Source organism: Exophiala spinifera (genome assembly GCF_000836115.1).
Source record: "Exophiala spinifera strain CBS 89968 unplaced genomic scaffold supercont1.4, whole genome shotgun sequence".
NCBI classification, from domain to species: Eukaryota; Fungi; Ascomycota; class Eurotiomycetes; order Chaetothyriales; family Herpotrichiellaceae; genus Exophiala; species Exophiala spinifera.
Genome location: NW_015622516.1, coordinates 3,338,592 through 3,358,953, shown reverse-complemented (window position 1 = coordinate 3,358,953; position 20,362 = coordinate 3,338,592). Strand labels below are relative to the sequence as shown.

General features: G+C 42.8%; 4 protein-coding genes across 4 annotated transcripts; 3 read left to right on the top strand and 1 right to left on the bottom strand.

Moving 5' to 3' along the window:
• Positions 1-143: 143 nt before the first annotated feature.
• On the top strand, positions 144-2,036 carry PV08_06429 (uncharacterized protein; the record flags this gene model as incomplete). The annotated part of the gene is made up of 5 exons (XM_016380767.1): positions 144-316; positions 382-592; positions 652-984; positions 1,040-1,677; positions 1,730-2,036. The coding sequence occupies 5 exons, from the start codon at positions 144-146 to the stop codon at positions 2,034-2,036; spliced, it is 1,662 nt and encodes a 553-aa protein (XP_016236594.1).
• Positions 2,037-2,938: 902 nt separating this feature from the next.
• PV08_06428 (uncharacterized protein) lies at positions 2,939-3,962 on the top strand (the record flags this gene model as incomplete). Its single annotated transcript, XM_016380766.1, has 2 exons — positions 2,939-3,061; positions 3,132-3,962. The coding sequence occupies 2 exons, from the start codon at positions 2,939-2,941 to the stop codon at positions 3,960-3,962; spliced, it is 954 nt and encodes a 317-aa protein (XP_016236593.1).
• Positions 3,963-5,578: 1,616 nt separating this feature from the next.
• On the top strand, positions 5,579-8,025 carry PV08_06427 (uncharacterized protein; the record flags this gene model as incomplete). The annotated part of the gene is made up of 5 exons (XM_016380765.1): positions 5,579-5,602; positions 5,677-5,845; positions 5,890-6,020; positions 6,085-6,513; positions 7,369-8,025. 5 exons carry the CDS (start codon positions 5,579-5,581, stop codon positions 8,023-8,025), a joined length of 1,410 nt encoding a protein of 469 aa, XP_016236592.1.
• Positions 8,026-19,938: 11,913 nt separating this feature from the next.
• Positions 19,939-20,286, bottom strand: PV08_06426 (uncharacterized protein; the record flags this gene model as incomplete). The annotated part of the gene is made up of 1 exon (XM_016380764.1): positions 19,939-20,286. One exon carries the CDS (start codon positions 20,284-20,286, stop codon positions 19,939-19,941), a length of 348 nt encoding a protein of 115 aa, XP_016236591.1.
• Positions 20,287-20,362: the final 76 nt, after the last annotated feature.

Genomic DNA, 20,362 nt, shown 5'->3' with positions numbered 1-20,362 from the left:
GCCAAGAGCATCGTGCCAACGTCCAGACCCGATGATGGGACTGCAATTTAGTCTAGAGCGCGGTTGAAATATGACCTCGCCGCTGGAGCAAGTTGTTTGCCAAACATTTCAATCGCTGTGCCGCTCGGTGCCCCATAATCGCAATGGTATCGTTCAGACGACCTCAACTCGTTGCTGCGGGGGCGGAAGAGATCAAGGGAAAAGAAATCTGGCTCGACAACGATGACCTTCGGCCGCTGAAACTCAGGGATCGCACATGGAATAGAACCACGTACTTTGTCTTTTGGTTCAGTGCCACAGCTACAGTTAGCAATTGGTGCGTGGAAACGACCGACTGACATCATATTACACGACATGAAACAATTCACTGACGGGACGCAGGTATGGAGCTTCAGCGGCTCAAGCCTTGGGCCTTTCGTTGTGGGAATCATTGGCCTGCACATTGGGGGGGAATTGCTTGATTGCGATAATCATCACCCTCAATGGTAGAGCCGGTGCGGTATACCACGTCGGTTTCCCTATCCTCAACAGGTCAGCTTTCGGCGTTTATGGAGCGTGGTGGCCGACTTTCAACCGCGCGGTGATGGCGATTGTAAGTTGGGTATTCTCATCACAACGTCGGCTCGCTGGGGTTGCTAACTCTCGACGTAGGTGTGGAACGGGGTCAACGCTGTTCAGGGTGGGCAATGCGTCTATGTCATGTTGCACGCCATCTTTCCCAGCATTGCCCATGTCAAAAACACCATGGGCACGGGCAGTGCTTTGACTTCGGCGGGAATGATTGGGTTCGCTGTCTTCTGGCTTGTGACATGCTGCTTTCTCGTCATACCAGTCCCGAAGATGAGGTCGCTTGTGTATGTGAAGTTGGTGGTCTTCATCATATCGGCCGTGGCAATGCTGGGTTGGACAGTCGGCAAGGCTGGAGGTCTAGGCCCTGTCGCGAGCAAGGGTTCAACTGTGCATGGCAGTGAGAAGAGCTGGCTGGTGAGTTTGTTACCGAATATCGGCGTTCGCAAAAATTAACGAGATGCGCCGGTAGATTGTTCGCTTCCTGATGCTGGGAGCTGCTAACTGCGCAACTTTTGCAAGCAATGCCAGCGACTTCCAACGGTACGCGCCTCGTCCCAACGACCCGATTCTCGGTAACCTGGTCGGATTCCCCCTTGCCAATTTCCTGGTCGGAGTTGTCGGCAATCTTGTCGGCGCTTCGTCGCAAGTCATCTTCGGCGAGCTCATTTGGAATCCGATTGATTTCCTCGACAAGCTCCAAACGGCTGACTACACACCGGCTAACCGAGCCGGGTGCTTCTTCATCGCACTCATGTTCGTGTACTGTGCCATCTTCTCATCCATCTTCGAGAACTCTCTGCCTGCTGGAAACGACCTGGCAGCACTCTTCCCCAAGTACATCACGATCCGTAAGGGCTTCTTCATTTGTGCAGTCGTCTCATTCGCCATCAATCCATGGTACCTGCTGGGTAGTGCGTCAATTTTTGTGTCTTTCTTGGGCTCATATCAGATCTTCTTGTCCAGCATTACTGGTGTCTTGTTGTGCAACTATTATATCATCACTCGAGGGTATATGCACATACCGGATCTGTTCACTGCGGACAAGAACGGAGCCTACCACTATACCAAGGGCTGGAACATTCGAGCGTACATTGCATACGTGCTCGGGTAAGTCTCGTCCTCTGAGTTGCAGCTCGCCGATATTCTGACCGTTTTCTAGCGTGATACCAAACTTTTATGGCTTCTTGAACAATATGGGGGTCGATGCGCCAATGGGTGTCACCAAGTTTTATTACTTTGCATATTGGGTAGGGCTGGCCGTGTCTGGAGGAACCTATTGGGCGTTGTGTAAGCTGTATCCTCCGGCTATCATGTACGATAAAGGCTGGATGGAGGTGGAGAATTATGTTCGACCGGAAGAGGAGGATCAGGTATTGGAAGGTCAGAGTTTTGACGTCGAGGCTCCTGGTCTGGGAGCACAAGAGAAGGAGGTTACCCACGAGACTGTCACTGGTCTCAAAGCCTAGGCCTCATCTCGCCTAAGTCTGGGTACCGAAGATAGACAATCAATCGTTCACGAGAGAGTTATCTTCGCCGGTTCATCTGATCTTTCATCACGGCGATGGCGAGATGAAATATCGATACGCCGTGGCTGCTCCTTTGTGTTGTCATATGGCCAAAGCATTCTTGGAGGAATGGGAAAACGGTCAAGCATCAGGAAGTCTTGATCATGACCTGGGTACTGCGTAGACTGTAGTGCACGGAGTATCAATTTGGTTACTTTTGTTTATCAAAGCTTTCTCGTCGCTGCTTGTGCCCTGAAACGGATCTTGCTAGTCTCATCTTTGCGATATTGTGGCAGATTAACCGAGGCGGTCTTCGCTCTCGCTGTAAATTGCCTCGAATGGTATAGTAAACATGCCTAAAATCGGTCGAATATCTCGCTTTTTTTTTTGAAGGTGGGGTGACGTGTCCTCTTGTCTGCTTATGAAAGAGCGAGCTGTCAATGTAAGACAAATTATTCCGAAGAAAACAGAGGCTGACTGTGTGTTCTCCTATGTCAGACAACAACCATTTCCCCCGAATCCATCCAACGAGATCGCTGCTTTTGCTGACCTTGCTGACCGAGTGCGGGCAACGCTACATCAAGCCCTTCTCTCCTGTTGTCGTTGTTCAGCAATTCTACATTTGGGATATAAGTAATTACGATTCTCAATGCAGGGTTGCACTGGTTATAGGGGACTGTGATATTGTTGTACGCGCTTCTGGAACCACTGCACAAGAACCGACTGTACACGATCAGACGCTCACTATTCTTGCTTCAGTCTCTGAACATTCCTGGGTCCTATCTCTGGCATCACCAGTCTATCCTCGTACTCCGTTTACTGACGACGAGAATAAAAATTCAACATCATCCTCACTCGCCAAAATGACCTTTACAGTGTCAGAAATCACAGACTTGCGGATTTATCCCGTAAAGTCATGCCGTGGAATATCAGTGAAAGCTGCGAATCTTACAAGACAGGGCTTGGAATTCGACAGAAAATGGATGGTGAGTGCACCATTTGCAGACTGGCGGTGTAGCCTAGTATTCGAGGCTGACTGAGTGCGCTTTGAGATAGTTCGTTGATGGCAAGCGTGAATTTCTCACCATCAGGCAGAAGCCCCAGATGACATTGATCAACACAGCTATCGATGAGGAATCTGGCAATCTTGTCATCACAGTCGGCCACGATGCCGAGAAGCAAGTCAAAGTTCCTCTTCGTCCAGACCAAACATGGCTCGATGCCAACACCCAAGAGGTCACGGTTGATATATGGGAACACCTTACCGATGGATACGCATATACTGATTCCAAGATCAAGAAAATATTCTCCGACTTCTTTGAGGAAGAAGCAAGTCTAGTCATGAAAGGTCCCGAACCGCGGATCTGCGGTGGGAACGGACATCCAAAGCTGCTCGGTCGCGAAGAGACTGTCAATTTTCCTGACGTTTTACCTGTTCAAATTGCATCCGAATCTTCACTCGCTGAACTGAACTCTAGGTTGGAAGCGAAAGGTGAAAAGGCCATCACGATTGAAAGGTTCCGACCGAACATCATTGTAAAAGGCGGCGAGCCATGGTCCGAGGACTCTTGGAAGACTGTTCGCATCAATGGGGATTCTTCTCTTTTTACCACAATTACTGGCGGCAATCGAAATGCTCTGGACGTTGACGTTGTCGCCAGATGCGCTCGGTGCACGGTGCCCAACGTCAATCCCGACACGGCTGAGAAGCATCCGAAACAGCCATGGGATCTGCTTGTTAGCTATCGGAGAGTTGACGAGGGTATCAAATTCAAGCCCTGCTTTGGTATGCTCTGCTGTCCTAGAAATGAAGGCAATGTTGAAGTTGGGATGCGCTTCGAAGTCCTCGCTGAGACCAAGGACCACAAGTACCACAAAGGATTCTGAGACTTTGGTTCCGAAGAGCAATTATGTGATGTGTGTCAAGGTGTCGTGTAAATATGGGTGACATTTGGCGAAATAGCACTACGTGTGGCATGACCTGTATTTCAGAAGCATCCAAACAATATAGCACATGGTCGATTACTCCGGAGATGCACACACCATTCGCCAGCAGAAGTTCTCGGTGTTTAATGCTAACCGAGAGGTTCGTATCGCCAGGTGGCCATTGCGTAAGAGCTTGGCGGATGAGGGTGAGCTCAAGGATGAGCTGAGCAGAGCTCCCGGTGAAGCTCAGCAATCGAAGCTGGGAAAACTGCGGAGAAGCATAGCTAGGAGCTTGGATGCGCACCGACACCAAACAACTGCCAGACGAAGCACTCTTTTTTTGTTCTTGACTTGCATCCTCGTAGCTTGCTGTACCAGTCTCGTCTCGTGTAAACGCCGTGATGCAATCATGGAGCTCCATCTGGCTCCAGACAAGGGGATTATCGCTGCAGCCGTTACATCAGCATGCTTCCTAGGCTACCTATTCAGCAGGAAGCTTCGCGGGTAGCCGAGGAGCTCCGGCTGTCAGAGCCTGCAAAGGCGACTGATGGACACTTGGCGGCATCCTGTCCTGCAGAAGAGGTTTCTGACAGTGACAGCTCATGTGGAGTGAATGAATGATCTGACAGGGTGGGAGGAAGCTCTGGGAGTGGGTTGGACAATGCTGATCAGAGGCAAATGAACAGCGAATTGCCCTGCACATGTCAACACGATACCCCGTAAAGCCAGCAGCGGCAGCATCATACCTGGATGTCCCAACAGAGAATACGAGTCCTGTGCTGGGCAACACTGAGGCAGAAGGGCAGCTATCGTTGGGCAGATCCACATAAGCTGTTGGTTTGGGAGTGATTGGCGAGTGCCTGAGCGCCCAAACCAAGATAAGGACGAGTGAGGAGATGGATGAAGGTTGTCCAAGTCTCATGGATCGGAGCTCTGAAGATGGGCTGATGAAACCGAGATGTTTCTTTGGTGGACGGCGTGGTGGAAAGATACGTGGAGATGCTGAGGACCTTACCTGGAAGCTAGTGCCTACAGCTCACTCGATAGGGCGGCCGCGGGAGGGATGATGCAGCATCATCATAGGCGCAGCCTTAACTAAACTTAACTAGCCCGAGTCTGTTTAAGCCCCTCACCAGCGAAGCTCGTGTCTTCCGCACACACGCCTATTACACTGACACACTTGTCTCTCTTCCTTCTATACACTCTGCTCACCGACATCACCGCAGCCGTTCTCTCCTCTCCCGCACTCCCTTACCACCAGTTTGAGCCAGCGACGGCTGGTGCTGTACATCACTATACTCTCCTCTTAATTCTAATTCCGATTATCGCTGTGTCTGGCCGGCCAAATCATGTAAAGGGGCCCATTACGTCGAACCCGGGATTTTCCTTTTCTCTCAGCCAAGCCTGTGTGTCAATCTGTCCGATCAATGCCGCCGTCGTCCTTCGTCACTCTCCTCTGAGTTTGTCCTCCTGCGGTGCAGCGCAGTAGGCCATGCCACCCAAAGCTGCCCTTACGAGTTCGTTCCCATTGTCGACCGATGCGGAAAATGAGGTGGTTTGCCCTCTCACAAATCAAGATGGCTCGCAGTGTCGGAAACGGTGTATCGGAGTGCGTCTGAACCCCCATTTGCATTGCGCGTGTTGCCGGAACAGTATACTGAGTATAATCCCACAGGAAAAACGATATCGGTCGATGCAAGAACACATCAGGCGCGCCCACCCCGACTACTACATTCCCAAGTTGCCGGCCACGGAGGAGAGTTTCCAGTTGATGATCAGCACTCCTCCGTCGCAACGCCCACAACAACCAACCGCGGCACCGGCTCCCGCTCGAAAAGGCCTTTGTATGTTTGGGGACTTGAATATATGAATTTTACACCGTACTAAGACAATCAAACAGCGGATGCCAGTGAACAGGCTCCATTACTGGAACAAGTTGGAGCAGTCACCGGCCCTCCATCAGGTACTGCGAATGCCGCGGTCGCCCTGGCTCAACTTCACAATTGGGATTCAGAATTTGTAAGTATTTAGACCGGAGGACGATTACGGCTGGCCCGGAGAGCCTTACTCATTACCGTCCCAGGATGTGTTCCCCGAGTCCGACTACAAACGTGAAGGGTCGGGCGGCTTTGAACTGCCCTCTCTACGTGCGCAGTTCAGCGAAGACACGCTCCCCCCGTTCCAAACGTCTCGCACGCGCGAGTTGTTACCTTCTATTTTACAATCGCCGGGCAGTCGGTATTCGTCGTTGCCACCCCTTCAGCGACGCGATAAGATGCAGCGTTCGAAAAAATCGTCCATGGGACAAAACGCACGCAAGGGCAAACACGAGCGCGGAAAGTCGAGGGAGTTCTCAGCCAAGGACTTCACGAGGCGACTAAGCGTCGAAGGCCGAAAGGCCATGTCTGCCGAACCGCCTACGGCGGCTTGGGTGCAAGGCAAGAGATGGGAAGATCTGATCGAAGCGGCGACGACTGCTACCGAGGTGGATGATGATCGTGATCTCACTCCCGTAAGTCAGACGACATTTTTCGATTGTCCTCTGTTTACTTGCTGCTGCCAAGAGATCGAAATTTTGTAGATGTACCTTTCCCTCCCCATGATGGAAGACCAGCCCCCTGGAGGGAAGCGCCTGTCTCTGTGTACTATTTTTTTTATTGTCACTACTACTATTGTGTGTCTGTCTACTACCCCCTCGAAAACAACAATCTACGACGAACGGCCGTCGATGTTCTCGGTCCTGATCCCCCCGCACGCGCGAACGGAAAGGGCCAAAAGATGAAGCCCGCGAGCAGAGAAGCTCACATTCCGTTCTCGGTCAAGAGGATGGAGCTCTCGGTTGTGGACTTGGGCGTCCGCCGTGTCTTTTTGGTATCACCATACCTGGGAGCGATTCGAAGGACTCTCCGATCAAATCATCGTCGATGGATGATGATTTGAGGTGAGGACCGCCGATGAGACCCGAGACCCGGATGGGGGCCCAAGCCAGCGCAACTGGAGTCGCCGACGCCTCGAGTCGGGAGTGGAAAGTGTATGGCTTGGTTTTGTGTGCAGGGTACGGAGACGACGAATGTACACAAGACCGTGGTCAAACACGGCGCGCGCCATTTTTTCTCCCATTCCCACTTTCGCCGGCGGTCGGGATCAGACCACATGGACGCAGGACTGGTTCGGAAATCTCGATCTGGGGCGGTGCGCCGGACCAGGGGGGGTCTGTGACTGCCGGGGGGAGAAGAAAAAAAAAGTTTATGCACACTCACCCAGTGTAATTAATGTGTACACCCACGCTCGTCTATTTTCGTTCTGTTTTGCGTTAGAGGCTCGATAATCAAGTTGGCTAACAGGCGCTTGGCGTTGGGAACCACAGATGCCGCAGTCGCCAAACTTTCCGCCGTCCCAGGGCTCGACAGCGATGGCGATGCACGCGCAGACGGCGGCGGCGCGCAGATTGTCCGCCGCGGACACGCCAGGTGGTGGTGATGGTGCATACAAGCGATCATCCCTGCCGCCGGGGTTCCGACCACTCGGCCACCATCTGCAGCACGGCTCAGCTGGCAAGTACTCGTACAATGCCTCTCCGCTGCAGCGAGCACTGACACCCCCTCCTCCTGACGTGCTGGGAGCCAATGACTCTGAGCCTTTTCCCTCGGTCGAGACGGTGGAGAGCGCGGGATCGGGAGCGAACTTTCACATTTCTGCATCGGGGCTGCCCACGTCGAACGACACGAGTCCGCTGCAGCACTACTCAGAGGCACACCCCTACCGGCACTCGCAGTCGTCCTCGTTTGGCAGCAAATCGGAAGTGCTGGAGATCTACTGCGCGTCGTGCGGCCGGCCCTGGCTGCTCAAGAATTCCTTTGCCTGCACCGAGTGTATCTGTGGCGTCTGCAGCGACTGTGTTGGACAGATCATCAGCAGCCCAGTGATGGCTGTCCAACCAGGACTCGCGCCGATGCGTCGCGGTTGCCCCCGCTGCGGAGTCATGGGCGGGAAATGGAAGCGATTTCAACTGGATTTTCGATAGACTACAGTATACTTTCGCAGACTAGATGGAGGAGTAAAGTTGCGGAAGACCTTAACCTGGCCGAGTGTGAATCTCGATACGAGGAGGAGGAGTTATTACAGTACAGTACAGGACGGGGACCAGGGTGGGATGCAGTGGTGTCCTCTCCCTCCTCTCTCTCCCTTGGTCTCCAAAAAGGAACGTGCCCAGCACTTCCACTTCCGGAACCGACTGACTGAGACATTATTATTCCTGTCAGCCGTGAAATTACCGCGACACACTACGCACTCCGCCCGCCGCCGAGCCAACCGGGCGCCTCCTACGGAGTATTTGCCTAGATGATACAGTGGTGACGCGGGATTGTACGGATGCGAAAGGAAGCAGTGGTACGACTGTGACTCTCGTAGATGGCAGCGTAGATTAATTACCGCAGTAGCACTACAAAAGGGGTATTCCTTGCATTGGATGGCATGGAATGGAGAAATGGCTAGTATTTCCGAGTACGAGGATGGGAATGAAAAGAGGAAGGGAAGAAAGAATATCCTAGCGATAGGACAACAAATGACGGAGAAATTCTACACTTGCAAGAGTTGTTGGAGAGGATGAGCCGCGGCGAGTGGGAGAGGAAAAGAGGAGGGTTAGAACAAGGAGGAGAAGAGGAGAGGATAAGAGGAAAAAGGAAAAACAGAGACAGGAGAAAAAGAGGAAAAGGGTCGGCTAAGGGTGGAATGGGAGGAGAACGGAGGCTGGGATGGGCTGAGTGAGAGTATCCAATAAAATGTCACCGCTTGTTGTTGCACCAAATGTTGAAGAAGCAAGTCAAGACGAGGGCCAGGGGGGCCGGGGACGACGAGGAGGAGGAGAGGAGATTATTATCGCTGATTGCCTGTCAATTGAATTGCACGTTACATACGGAGCTGTAGAAAAGGGTGATCGATGCTATCACTTCTTGACGTAGTGCTCGCGATATGTGTGTGTGTGTGTGTGTGTGTTGTCTTTTATTGCCCTCCCAGGTACGAGTATATGTACTTTACAGTACACAAGGCACATAAGTAAAAAAGGTGGCCACGGAGCGCCAAGTGCAATCAAAGTAACCTGTAAATTTGTGTGTTGGTACTCCGTACGGAGGACATACAGTACCTAACGAAGTAGAAGAAGAAGAAGTGAAAAGAGGCGGATTCTCGGCCCGGGTCAGAACAAAACGCCACAAAAGAATAAAAATCAAGGAACGAGCCCATCGTTAGCCGTTAGTTCAGTAGTACTCCGTACCAAGGAGTTATTTACTTCGTACTATCCGTACTCCGTACATACATACTTATTACTTTTCCCATTATTGTTAGTGTGTAACTCCGTACTGTACTACCACTCAGAGTGTGTGTGGGTGGTTGCTACTTTCTCCTCATTTGGGATCGAAGTGTCGTGCCGCGCGTGGGCAAAGAAAAAGCATCATCATCATGCATCATGCATCAGCACCGAGTTCGATCGATGACTGTGGGGGCCGAACCACGACTACGACTCTACTTATCGTTTAACGAGTATTTGTGACGATACTTCGGGTAGATACTCCATAATACTGACCTCACGAGTGCAACCGTGTTTTTGTGTCTAGTCTAGATACAAAAAGATGGATACACTACTACGATTACCTACCTACCCTACTAATGGGGGGCGATCACAGATTTGAAACTTTGAGGACCACGAATAATAACTTGTGATGAGTACCGTATGTGGACATGTGGGTTGTGAAACACCATCAATCACCTTTTTTCTTGTGCTGGTGCTTGTGCTGGTGCTTGTGCTGGTGCTTGTGCTGGTGCTGGTGCTGGTGCTGGTGCTGGTATACATACTCTTATTATGCGTGTAGATTACAAAGTATTTATGTAGTTTCTCTCCCAATCGCATGGGTTCTACGAGCACAGGGACAGGTAACAAATGTTCTCTTTGTTTCAACTCGATTGGTTGTCTCCTCGTACTAGGATTGTAGGCGTTAAGAGACTAAGACTAGGTAGTTATTAGACTCGACTGCCTTCCACACTGGCAAGATTTCTTCATCACTCATCACTTCACCATTTCCACCAAACTGTCACACTCATCATTTATCACACACTCAGTCAGCAGCAGCAGCAAGTACTAACCACCACCACCACCACCACCACCACCGCCACCACAACAAGTAATTACATACCTACACTTATGCTTTTCCTTCGCTTTCCCTTGGCTTAGTTGACAAAATCAAATCAACGACACCCCGCGAATGAATCTCAGTGCCTGAACATTGCACATGCTGCACGGAGTCCAGAGACTCCCTACGAGTTGGCATCATCCAATCAAGCAAAAACCCATCCATTGCTTTTTTTCTCCTTTATGTGTTTCTGTGCAAATGATCTTTTTTTTGTTTGGATCTTCAAGTTTTCATTTCTTTCTTGCGCCTTTGCACCAAAGTTTTGTCACCCAACATCCTCTTGCATTTTTTGTGACGTTCCTTGGTGGGTGTGAAAATGACGACCGAGGCGTCTCCTCTCCTGTACGAAAGTAACTCGTGAGATCAAGTAGGCAGAGAAGGAGGGACACACACACACACACAGTGTTAGTATATCGATTGATATTCCGTAGTAGATCGCCGATTTGTCGAACCGCTTCTTTTCCTTGTTTTCTGATCTGCAATGGACTTTCCCGCCGTTGTGGAAACAAAAAGGTAGTTTGGTTTAGTTTGGCGGCCAATGTCCTGTTTGAGAAATGGTTTGGGATGTCTGTTGTACATGACATGGGGTAAATCTTAGCGATGAAGGCCCGAGGAGCACGAGGACGATGCCCCGATGCGAAAGAAGTATTGTTGCACGTACTACCGTATCCGGACCCTTAGTGCGAGTTTGAGTGCCACCGCCAGCCATCGCGCGTTGGGTATTGCGGGTTGCAGGTTGTGGGTTGCACGTGGGATGAATGTAGGTGGTTATTAGTAGGTCTTTCGACCGACTCTCGTTTTGAAAACCCCGGAGAATCATGCATCGTGCATCAATCCATGCGTTGAGCGATTGTCAACTACATACGACTGCCCCCTCCCGTATTCGTATTCGTATTCGTACTTGCTACTGAGAGGTCATGGTAGCTTTGATGCGTCGCGATGGGCAGCAACTCACTTCCCATGCCCGAGGGTCCAGTGAAACAACAAACTACCAACTAACCCTGTAGGATACCTATCCTTGCTTAAGTAAGTAATCAAAACTGATTGATATTCGGAAAATACTGGTCTCTCCTCCAACCAGTCCCAAAAGGTCATGATGTTACGAACCAGGCCTTTTATGAGGCCGCAGACCAAGCTGTGACGACAGCCACTCGGCGTTATTACCTCCGGTACACGTGAGTCAAGGGAACGGGATCACGTGACCAAGCCAAGGTCGTGGGCTCTGTTAGGAGGACACAGAGGGGACAGAGCTTAATGGCTCTCATGGCTCTGCGGGCTCTGTGTGCAGAGCCCATAGAGCCCAGGGGAGCCACTAATTCTATGGTCTATATATACACAGTCATTTCATAGCTTTACTACATAGTTAACTTCGTTCACAATTATACCTATATATTTTGGACTATAATCACTTCGCTCTAGTACTCGCTCAAGTACTTTGTTCTTAGTGACCTCGTTTTCTCTACTTCTCACCTATTAAGAAACTATATATATAGTGACATCTCTAGTGAAGCGAAATATAACACTTTAACTATCACTTAATTGGAAGTATTCAATATAATGTCTAGCTCCAAAGCTTCTATTCGCTCACTATTCTCTACTGGGTTGGTTTAGTTCGCCGCATTAGGCGCGTTAATATCTAGACTAATCTTCACTATTATCTTTAGTTACAGAAATTATGGTAATCATGACAAGGATAACATTAAGATTGATGTGTTCTATGGATCTCGTGAGAAGTTAAGACTATTTATTACCTAACTTATCGCGACTTTCAAGTTGAACCGCACTAGATATATCACTTATAAAGATAAGGTCTTATTCGCGGGACTCTATATAAGGGGATTAGCCTTTTATTGATTTAAACCTATCATGATGAACTATATAATATCCCTCAAAGAACAAAAGAACCTAAAAATTATTGCTATTTTCTCTAACTTCGCGACATTCATGAAACAACTTAAGTAGATATTTAGAACTCTAGAGAAGAAATAAGCCATAACCCAACGAATTTATTAACTTAAGTAAAAGAGATTAGCTACGTAGTACTATGCTTTATTTAAGAGACTTTAGGCCAAACTAGACTGAGATAATAATATATTTATCGCTGCCTTCTACACTAGCTTAAAAGATAATATCAAAAAGGAGTTAGAACTAAAGAGGCCTAATATATATTAGGGATTAGTTAATAAAGTTATCGAAATTAATAATTAGCTATACAAGTTAAGATTAGAAAAGAAAGAATACTATGAGAAGATAAATAGCGTGTACTATAGAGATAAATATATTAACTACTAATTTTATAGTGACTCGATAGACCTTGATATTATTGAACAAGGCTGATTCTCACAATTAAAAGGCAAGTTTCAACACAAGAGGCTATTCAATAAGAAGTGAGAGCGACGCAAAAAAGAAAACCTATACTATAACTATGGAAATCCAGAATATAGAGCTAACAAATATAGTATAAAGCCTATAAGACTGTATATAATTGAAGCCGATATTAAAGAAGAAAAGGCCGACACTTTAATTAAGAAAGAACTTAATCGCCTAAGACTTAAGAGCAAGAAATAAATCTAAAGATTAAGATATCTAGAATCTAAAAGACAACAAATAATGAAGATATATCTAGATAGCCTTAAGAGAGACAACTTAAAACAAGCTAACCGCGCCAAGAAAGCATAAAAAGAAAATTCTGAAGAAACCTAGATAGAGAGAGCGACTTCGATATCACTGTTAATAATTAACAATAAAGAGGTTATTAACATCGCAGAAATCTATTCTAGTCAAGGTCGATAAAATAAAATAGTCACGATATAAAAGACTAATAAAGAACGACTAAAACACACGAATCTATTATAAATAGCTTGCCATAACAATAACTACTCTATTCACTACTTTAATAAGCAGGGCGTAGAATGATTCTCTCACGAAAAGAAGCGCAAGAATTATCGAAGCAAAAAGTCTAAGAGAAAGAAAGTCGACTAAGAAGAGCCTGAAATAGTGGCCATGGTGAAGACAAAGCCACTATTATATGAAATAATTAGCGTTAGATATAGGTTTACACGAATTAAAACCTATCACTAGGAATATAGCATCAACAGGGCCGTGTTTAGTCTATATATTAATGTTAAACAAGACTGAATACCACTAAGATTAGAGAGATACTTTTAAAAATACAGTTTTAAGGAACTCTATATCTACCTAACTAGAGAAGAATAATATTAGTTTCTATTTAAGCTATTACAAGAATAAACTATGAGCTAAATAAATTGGGAAATTATGGGTATCTATGATCTCGTGAGTAAAGAAGAACTACTAGTGATAATATAAACGCACTACTAAATAAGGAGAGAGAATAAGGCTTTTCTATGTCCTTACTAAGGACAGCAACCAACAAAATAGATACTCATCTTGAATATCTATTAAGGACTCGATTATATTGAGGGAATCTATCTATATATATATAATATATAGAGAATGTCTTTAGTCTATCACTTTCCATTTAACGAAGAATCCAACAAAGAAAACAAAACGTCTAGCGACCAAGAGAAAAATAAAACATTTATCTAGATAGAGTCTAATACCTAGAGAATAGCTACACTAATAATAGAGATATAATATAAAGAAAAGTACAAAGTAGTTATTAATTATAGTAGTGTAATAGTACTTATAATAAAGTATTGAAAGAATACACTATATATCTAGATATATAGAAGGGAGTGTACCACAGAATATAGAAGATTCGATTCTAAAGGAAACCTAAGAGATAGAGAAGACCTAGTATTCATGACGAAATATAAGAGAATATATAAAGAACTAACTTATATACACAATATACTAAGAGAAAATCATTATAACTTTATATTTAATAAAGAGCCAGACACAGATAACTTAGAACTAAAGTGTGACATTATATTATTCTATAAATACTATCACGCGATCATTAAAACACCAAACTAATCTTACTATAAGGAAGAAGTATCTAGAACATGTATAATTAATAATAAACTCAAGTTAAACTACACGCAAAAACAAAATAAAAAGAAGCCAGTATCTATATAGCGATACTTTAGGTGCTCAGGCCTGGCCCTATATACACATTAAATTAACACTAAAGAACTCTACTTCTTTCCATTCAAAAAATATAACAATCTAACCTTAGAAGAGATCGATTAAGACATAATAAGACACTATATTAAGAGAGAAAGAATAAGAGATATTATAATCATAAGAATATATCACTAGGTCTAGATAGTGAAAGAGATCTAAAGATACAGCCCCTATATTAATCTAAATACCCACTAAATTTCTATAACCCTATATTTATACCATAACAAATAATGTCCGCACAAAGAAGAACATATACACAATATGATTAGAAGCGAAACACATTATCTACTATATAAATCGAAGAATCTCATGATGATCAATACCCCTGAAGAAATCAACAAGAATAATCTATACTAATTTACTATAACGAGAATAGCGAAAATATATCTCTGGTTCTTAACTTTATTCTGGAGACCAATAAAGTGTGAACAAATAAACTGCCTAAATAAAGCATCACACTACTATTTAGAGTATAATCTTGAAACAAACGAGAAGAACAAGATCCTTATACTAGTTAAGAGATAATATACTAATATAGCGTGCGTCTATACACCCAAGATATATGCGCATTTAACAATGAAAGATATAATCGAACCATTGATCGAGATACTTCTATATATTTTCGGAAATAGGGACATAATCATAAGCGATATACCAAAAAACTAAGCGAAGAACCTATTATGAGGCGAAAGGTCTCGCGCAACAGAAAAAAGCCTTAAAAACGCTATATCAATATAGTATAAACTTAGCGTTTAACGCCATTAGTCTTTAGCGCTAGACTAGCTAATGAGTCTATTCAAGTGATAATTAATAGTGAAGTAAGTCAAGACTATATATCACTAAAAATAGCAGCAAAACTAAATAAGTAAAGAAAGAAGAATTTATATTTAGTCTTTATGATAAACAAGACACTAAATAAGTATAATAGCGAATAAATATAATAGAAAATTCGCGATATCTATCTAGAGATTGAAGAGTATAGAGAGTAAATCGAGCTTAATATAATACTAATTAAGTATAATATTATTCTAGAGATAAAGTGACTAAAAAAACACTCACTAGTGATAGACTAAAAAGAAGAAACCTTATTCTTTTCAAATTATAGTTATAAGAAGATAAAGAGAAAGAAATAATTAACTTTTATTGTATCTCTATAAAGAATAATATAAGTATAACCTAAAAGAAGAGCCTTAAATAAAATACAAGAGAAAAGCCTATCTAAGGAATATAAAGACTTTATAAATATCTTCAAAGAAAGAGAAGAAATAGTCGCGCTATTAAAGCATAAGCCATAAGACCATAAAATAATACTTAAAGAAAAGAAAGTGTCGAAGCATAATGATTAGCTTTAACCCTTATCTCTAAAAGAAGAAAGCTTCCTTAAGAAGTATATAAAGACTCACTTAAAGAAAGACTTTATTTAATCATTTAAGTTATCTATAGTATATAGTGTGCTTTTCGCCCTAAAGAAGGATAGATCTCTTTAATTATATATTGATTTTCGACCACTTAATATAATCATCAAAAAGAATCAATACTCATTACTCTTAATTAAGAAGCTATAAAACAAACTTCTTAGCGCAAAATACTTTATCGCGCTTAATATATAGAATATCTACTATCGAGTATAAATAAAGAAAAGCCATAAATAGATAACGACTTTTAAAACTAGCTTTAAGTTATATAAGTATTATATTATACTATTTAGATTAACTAATGTCTCGATATCTTTCTAGAAACTAATCAACAATATATTATGAAAATATCTTAATAACTTTATAGTTGTCTACTTAGATAATATACTTATATTCTTAAAGATATATAAAGAGTATATATAATATATTCAAAAGATTCTAAAGAAACTTCAGAAAAAGGATTTATCATTAAAACTTAGTAAGTATAAATTTCATAAAAAACGGATCTAATTTCTAGGCTATATTATATCTAATAAGGGTATCGAAGTGGATCCTAATAAAATAGCGTCAATCAAGGACTAGCCAGAACCCAAGAATATCATGGAAGTATAGTCTTTTATTGAACTACTTAACTATTACTGAAGATTCATTAAGGGATTTTCGAAGATCATAGCGCCTTTAATAAACCTTACTAAGAAGGATATCTTATTTAAGTTTGAACCAGAATATAGAGAGATATTCGAACGCCTTAAAGAAGCTATCATAATGACGCTAGTACTTATAATATTTAACCCTAAACTAAAATACTAAGTAGAGATAGATATATTGAATAAAGCGATCGAAGCTCGCCTTATATAAAAAGAACTAGATAGTAAGACCTAAATAATTATATACTTCTTAAAAAGAATGATAAGGCTGGAATTAAACTATAATATTTATAATAAGGAGCTACTTACTATAGTGATATATCTTAAAAAATGAAGAGTATATCTTAAAGATATTAAGTATCAAGTTTAAATCTACACTAACCATAAAAATTTACTATACTAAATAACTATAAAAGAACTTAACCATAGATAAATTCGATAAATAGAAACACTAACACTATATAACTTCAAGATATATTATATTCAAGAAAAAGAGAATACTGTGATAAACGCGCTTAGTAAACAGCTAAACTATATAAAAAATATTAAACCAGAGCTCATAACGATACTCAAGAAAAAGGATAACGCCTTAATTTACATAATATCTAAAGTAGAGATACTAACTCTTATTAATATCGAGCTAACAATAAATTAGAAGAAAGAAATCATTAAAAAACGATATAATGATAAGTTAGCGAGACACCTAGATATTAAGAAGACACTCAAATTAGTTATAAGAGACTTTACCTAGAAAGAGATTAAGAGAGACATAATAAAGTATATTAAAAACTACGATATATATTATAAAGCAAAGTATACGAGATATAAACCTTATAGATTACTCTAAACACCAATAATATCAAGAGAAGCATAGTATATCATCGCATTAGATTTCATCATAAAGCTATTAAAGTCTAAAGAACCCCTTATAAGTGTGGAATTTAATAGTATATTTATAATAAATAATATCCTAATTAAATATACAGAATTTATTCTATATAAGGAATCATTAACAGTGAAAGATTTAGTGTATATATTATATAAGAATATCTTTAGCCAACATAGAATATCGAAAGAAATACACTCGAATCAAGACAAGCTATTCATATCACAGTTTTAGTAATCGCTAATGAATCTTATAAAAGTCCACTAAAAGCTGTTAATAGCTTTCCATCCATAAAGCGATAAGTAAATAAAAAGAATAAATTAAACGCTAGAACAGTATTTACAGTGTTATGTTAATTTTCAGTAGAATAATTAGGTATAATTATTATCTATAGCGTAGTTTATATTTAATAATAAAGTAGTAGTAATAAGAATATCATTATTCTATATAAACTATGAGTTTCACCTAAGAATGAATAAGAATATTAAAGGCATTAAACTAATTATAGAAAAGACAGTAATCTCAGTTAAGAAATTACGATCACTACACAAACTTTTGAAGAAAGAACTTAAGAAAATATCACAAAAAACAGTTAAGAACTCAAACAGATGAAGATCTAAGGGACCAAACTTTAAAGAAGAGAAGACAGTATACCTTCTTAGAAAAAACATTAAAACATAATAACCATCTAATAAACTGAATCACACTAAGATTAGATCTTACAGAATTAAGAAGAAACTTAAACTAGTGAACTTTAAGTTGGAACTACTTAAAGGAATGAATATCTACCCAGTTTTCCATAAATCGCTTCTTAAAAAAGCACCACTAAACGCTAAATCAGGATTAATGCTGATATATAAGGAAATCTAATAATTAATATATAATATAAAAGCTATCCTGAACATTAAAGTCGAGAAGGAATAATGACTCTATCTAATAAAGTGATTAGAATATAATAACTTAGAAAGTATATAGAAACTAGAAGAATATCTTATCTAGATATATAAGATAATTTAGCAGTATCATTAAAACCAGTAAAATCGAAATCTATTATTAAGTCACTTCAAGCGAAGAGCTTAAATAGCGAGAAGACTATCTATGGCTCTTAACTATTAGTGTCCTCTAGATCACTCAATATATCTAGGGCCTTAGCTTTCTAAACCAATATCTCGAACTGACAGGTAGTTAGTTTATCTAATCGCTTATCTAATTTCATTTCCTTCTCTTGCGCCGCGGCTAGCGCGGCAAAAGCGAATATAGCTGCGGCAGTTAGGCGGACTACTTCAGCACGCTAATCTTTAATGGATTTCTTAAGCGCCTTCTTCTGACGCTTCAGGCCGTCAAACTTGGTATCTAAAAAACAACCATCATAATACCGCATGTTCGATATAGTATAGTTATTGTATTTCGCGTATCCCTTAATTATATAGCAGATCAGGTTCTACTCTTAATAACAGAAATATCGACTCATTTCTATTTGTTTGACCCTAACGAAACGGATTTGTTTAGCAGTATTTAGTCGACAAGAGATGAAGAAATCAAGGCGTTTACGAGAATATTACTATGGTATGATGAGTTATGATTAAAGAAAAAAGCGATAAATATATAGAGAGAGACTCACCTTATATATATTGAGAACAATAAATAAATCTAGGAGGAAGAAAGTGTTATAAACTAAGCCTTTTATGAGGCTGTAAATCAAGCTGTGATAATAGCCATTTAGCGTTATTACCTCCGGTATATATGAGTCAAGAGAACGAGATCACATGACTAAGCTAAGGCTGTAGACTCTGTCAGGAGAACACAGAGAAGATAGAGCCTGATGACTCTTATGGCTCTGTGGGCTCTGTGTGCAGAGCCCACAGAGCCCAGAAGAGCCACTAATTCTATGGTCTATATATACACGGTCATTTTATAGCTTTACTACGTAGTCAACTTCGTTCACGATTATACCCATACATTTTGAACTGTGATCACTTCGCTCTAGTACTCGCTCAAGTACTCCATTCTCAGTGACCTCGTCTCCTCTACTTCCCACCCATTAAGAAACCATACGTGCAGTGACACCTCTGGTGGAGCGAAACGTAACACATGGTCATGATGCTCAGCTACGTACAGCCTACAGCTTAACCCGATGGCCTTCCAGAAAGAAAAAAAGAAACCTCATCCCGGGTCTACCTCCCTTCTACTTGGGATTATGACCTATCTGTTGTTATCGTTGTGGTGTCGTCGTCGTCGTCGTCGTCGTCGTCGCAGTAGATCCTCCCCTCTCTAAACCTCTGTCATTCTGCTTGGGTCCAGCGATGCTTTCTGGGTCCTGAAATGAGACTTCCGATTTCTGGATATGCGCCCAGCGTGCTTGGATCGATGCTCCAGTTACGGACAGCGGTGACATGGTCAATGGAATCTTGGCCAAGTCGCCGTCTCTGCAAGCGTTCATCCCAGACCACGGCAGACTCTTTCTCCACCAATCGTTGGACGCGCCAGAGGTCGACGCGACCATCATCGCTCAGAATGGACCGAGCACGCATATCACATCTTCGTACAATACATTCACTCGTGACAATGACGAGCGCCGGTGGCCGCTATTTGCAGTATCAAGTCCATAGGATCACAAACGGCAGAAATGGGGCTATTGACTCCTGGCTCAGAAAAGCTATATAGAACCCCGGGCATGATGAGGCCTACTTCGTTACACTAAATCCAAACCCGGTCACACGCCAACATGCATATGAGTAGAGATAGGATGGAATCTACATTCGTGACTGATGAGTACCGAAGTCTATCCACGAAGCCATTGTCGATGGATGTCTTGGATTCCGATTGTCGTAGTTCCAACCATTCGTGACTTTCGTTCGTCTCACCACCAACGTCTGCAAACTTTGCCAAAAGCGTAATTCCCGAGTGATATTCTCCGTTCCAGTAGTCTCCTAGGACGGCGTAGCTGACGGTACTGGTCAAGGGTGGAAATTCTCTTAGTTGGAGTGTTTCCTGGGGGAATGACAAAGTGTTGCTCGCCCCAGGACTCGGTAGCATATGGTCCATAGCCGCGAAGGGATTGTAGTAAGCAGAGCCGGTCGCAAACGTCTCGCCAAGGGGCCGTCATCGTTCTTAGTGAGTA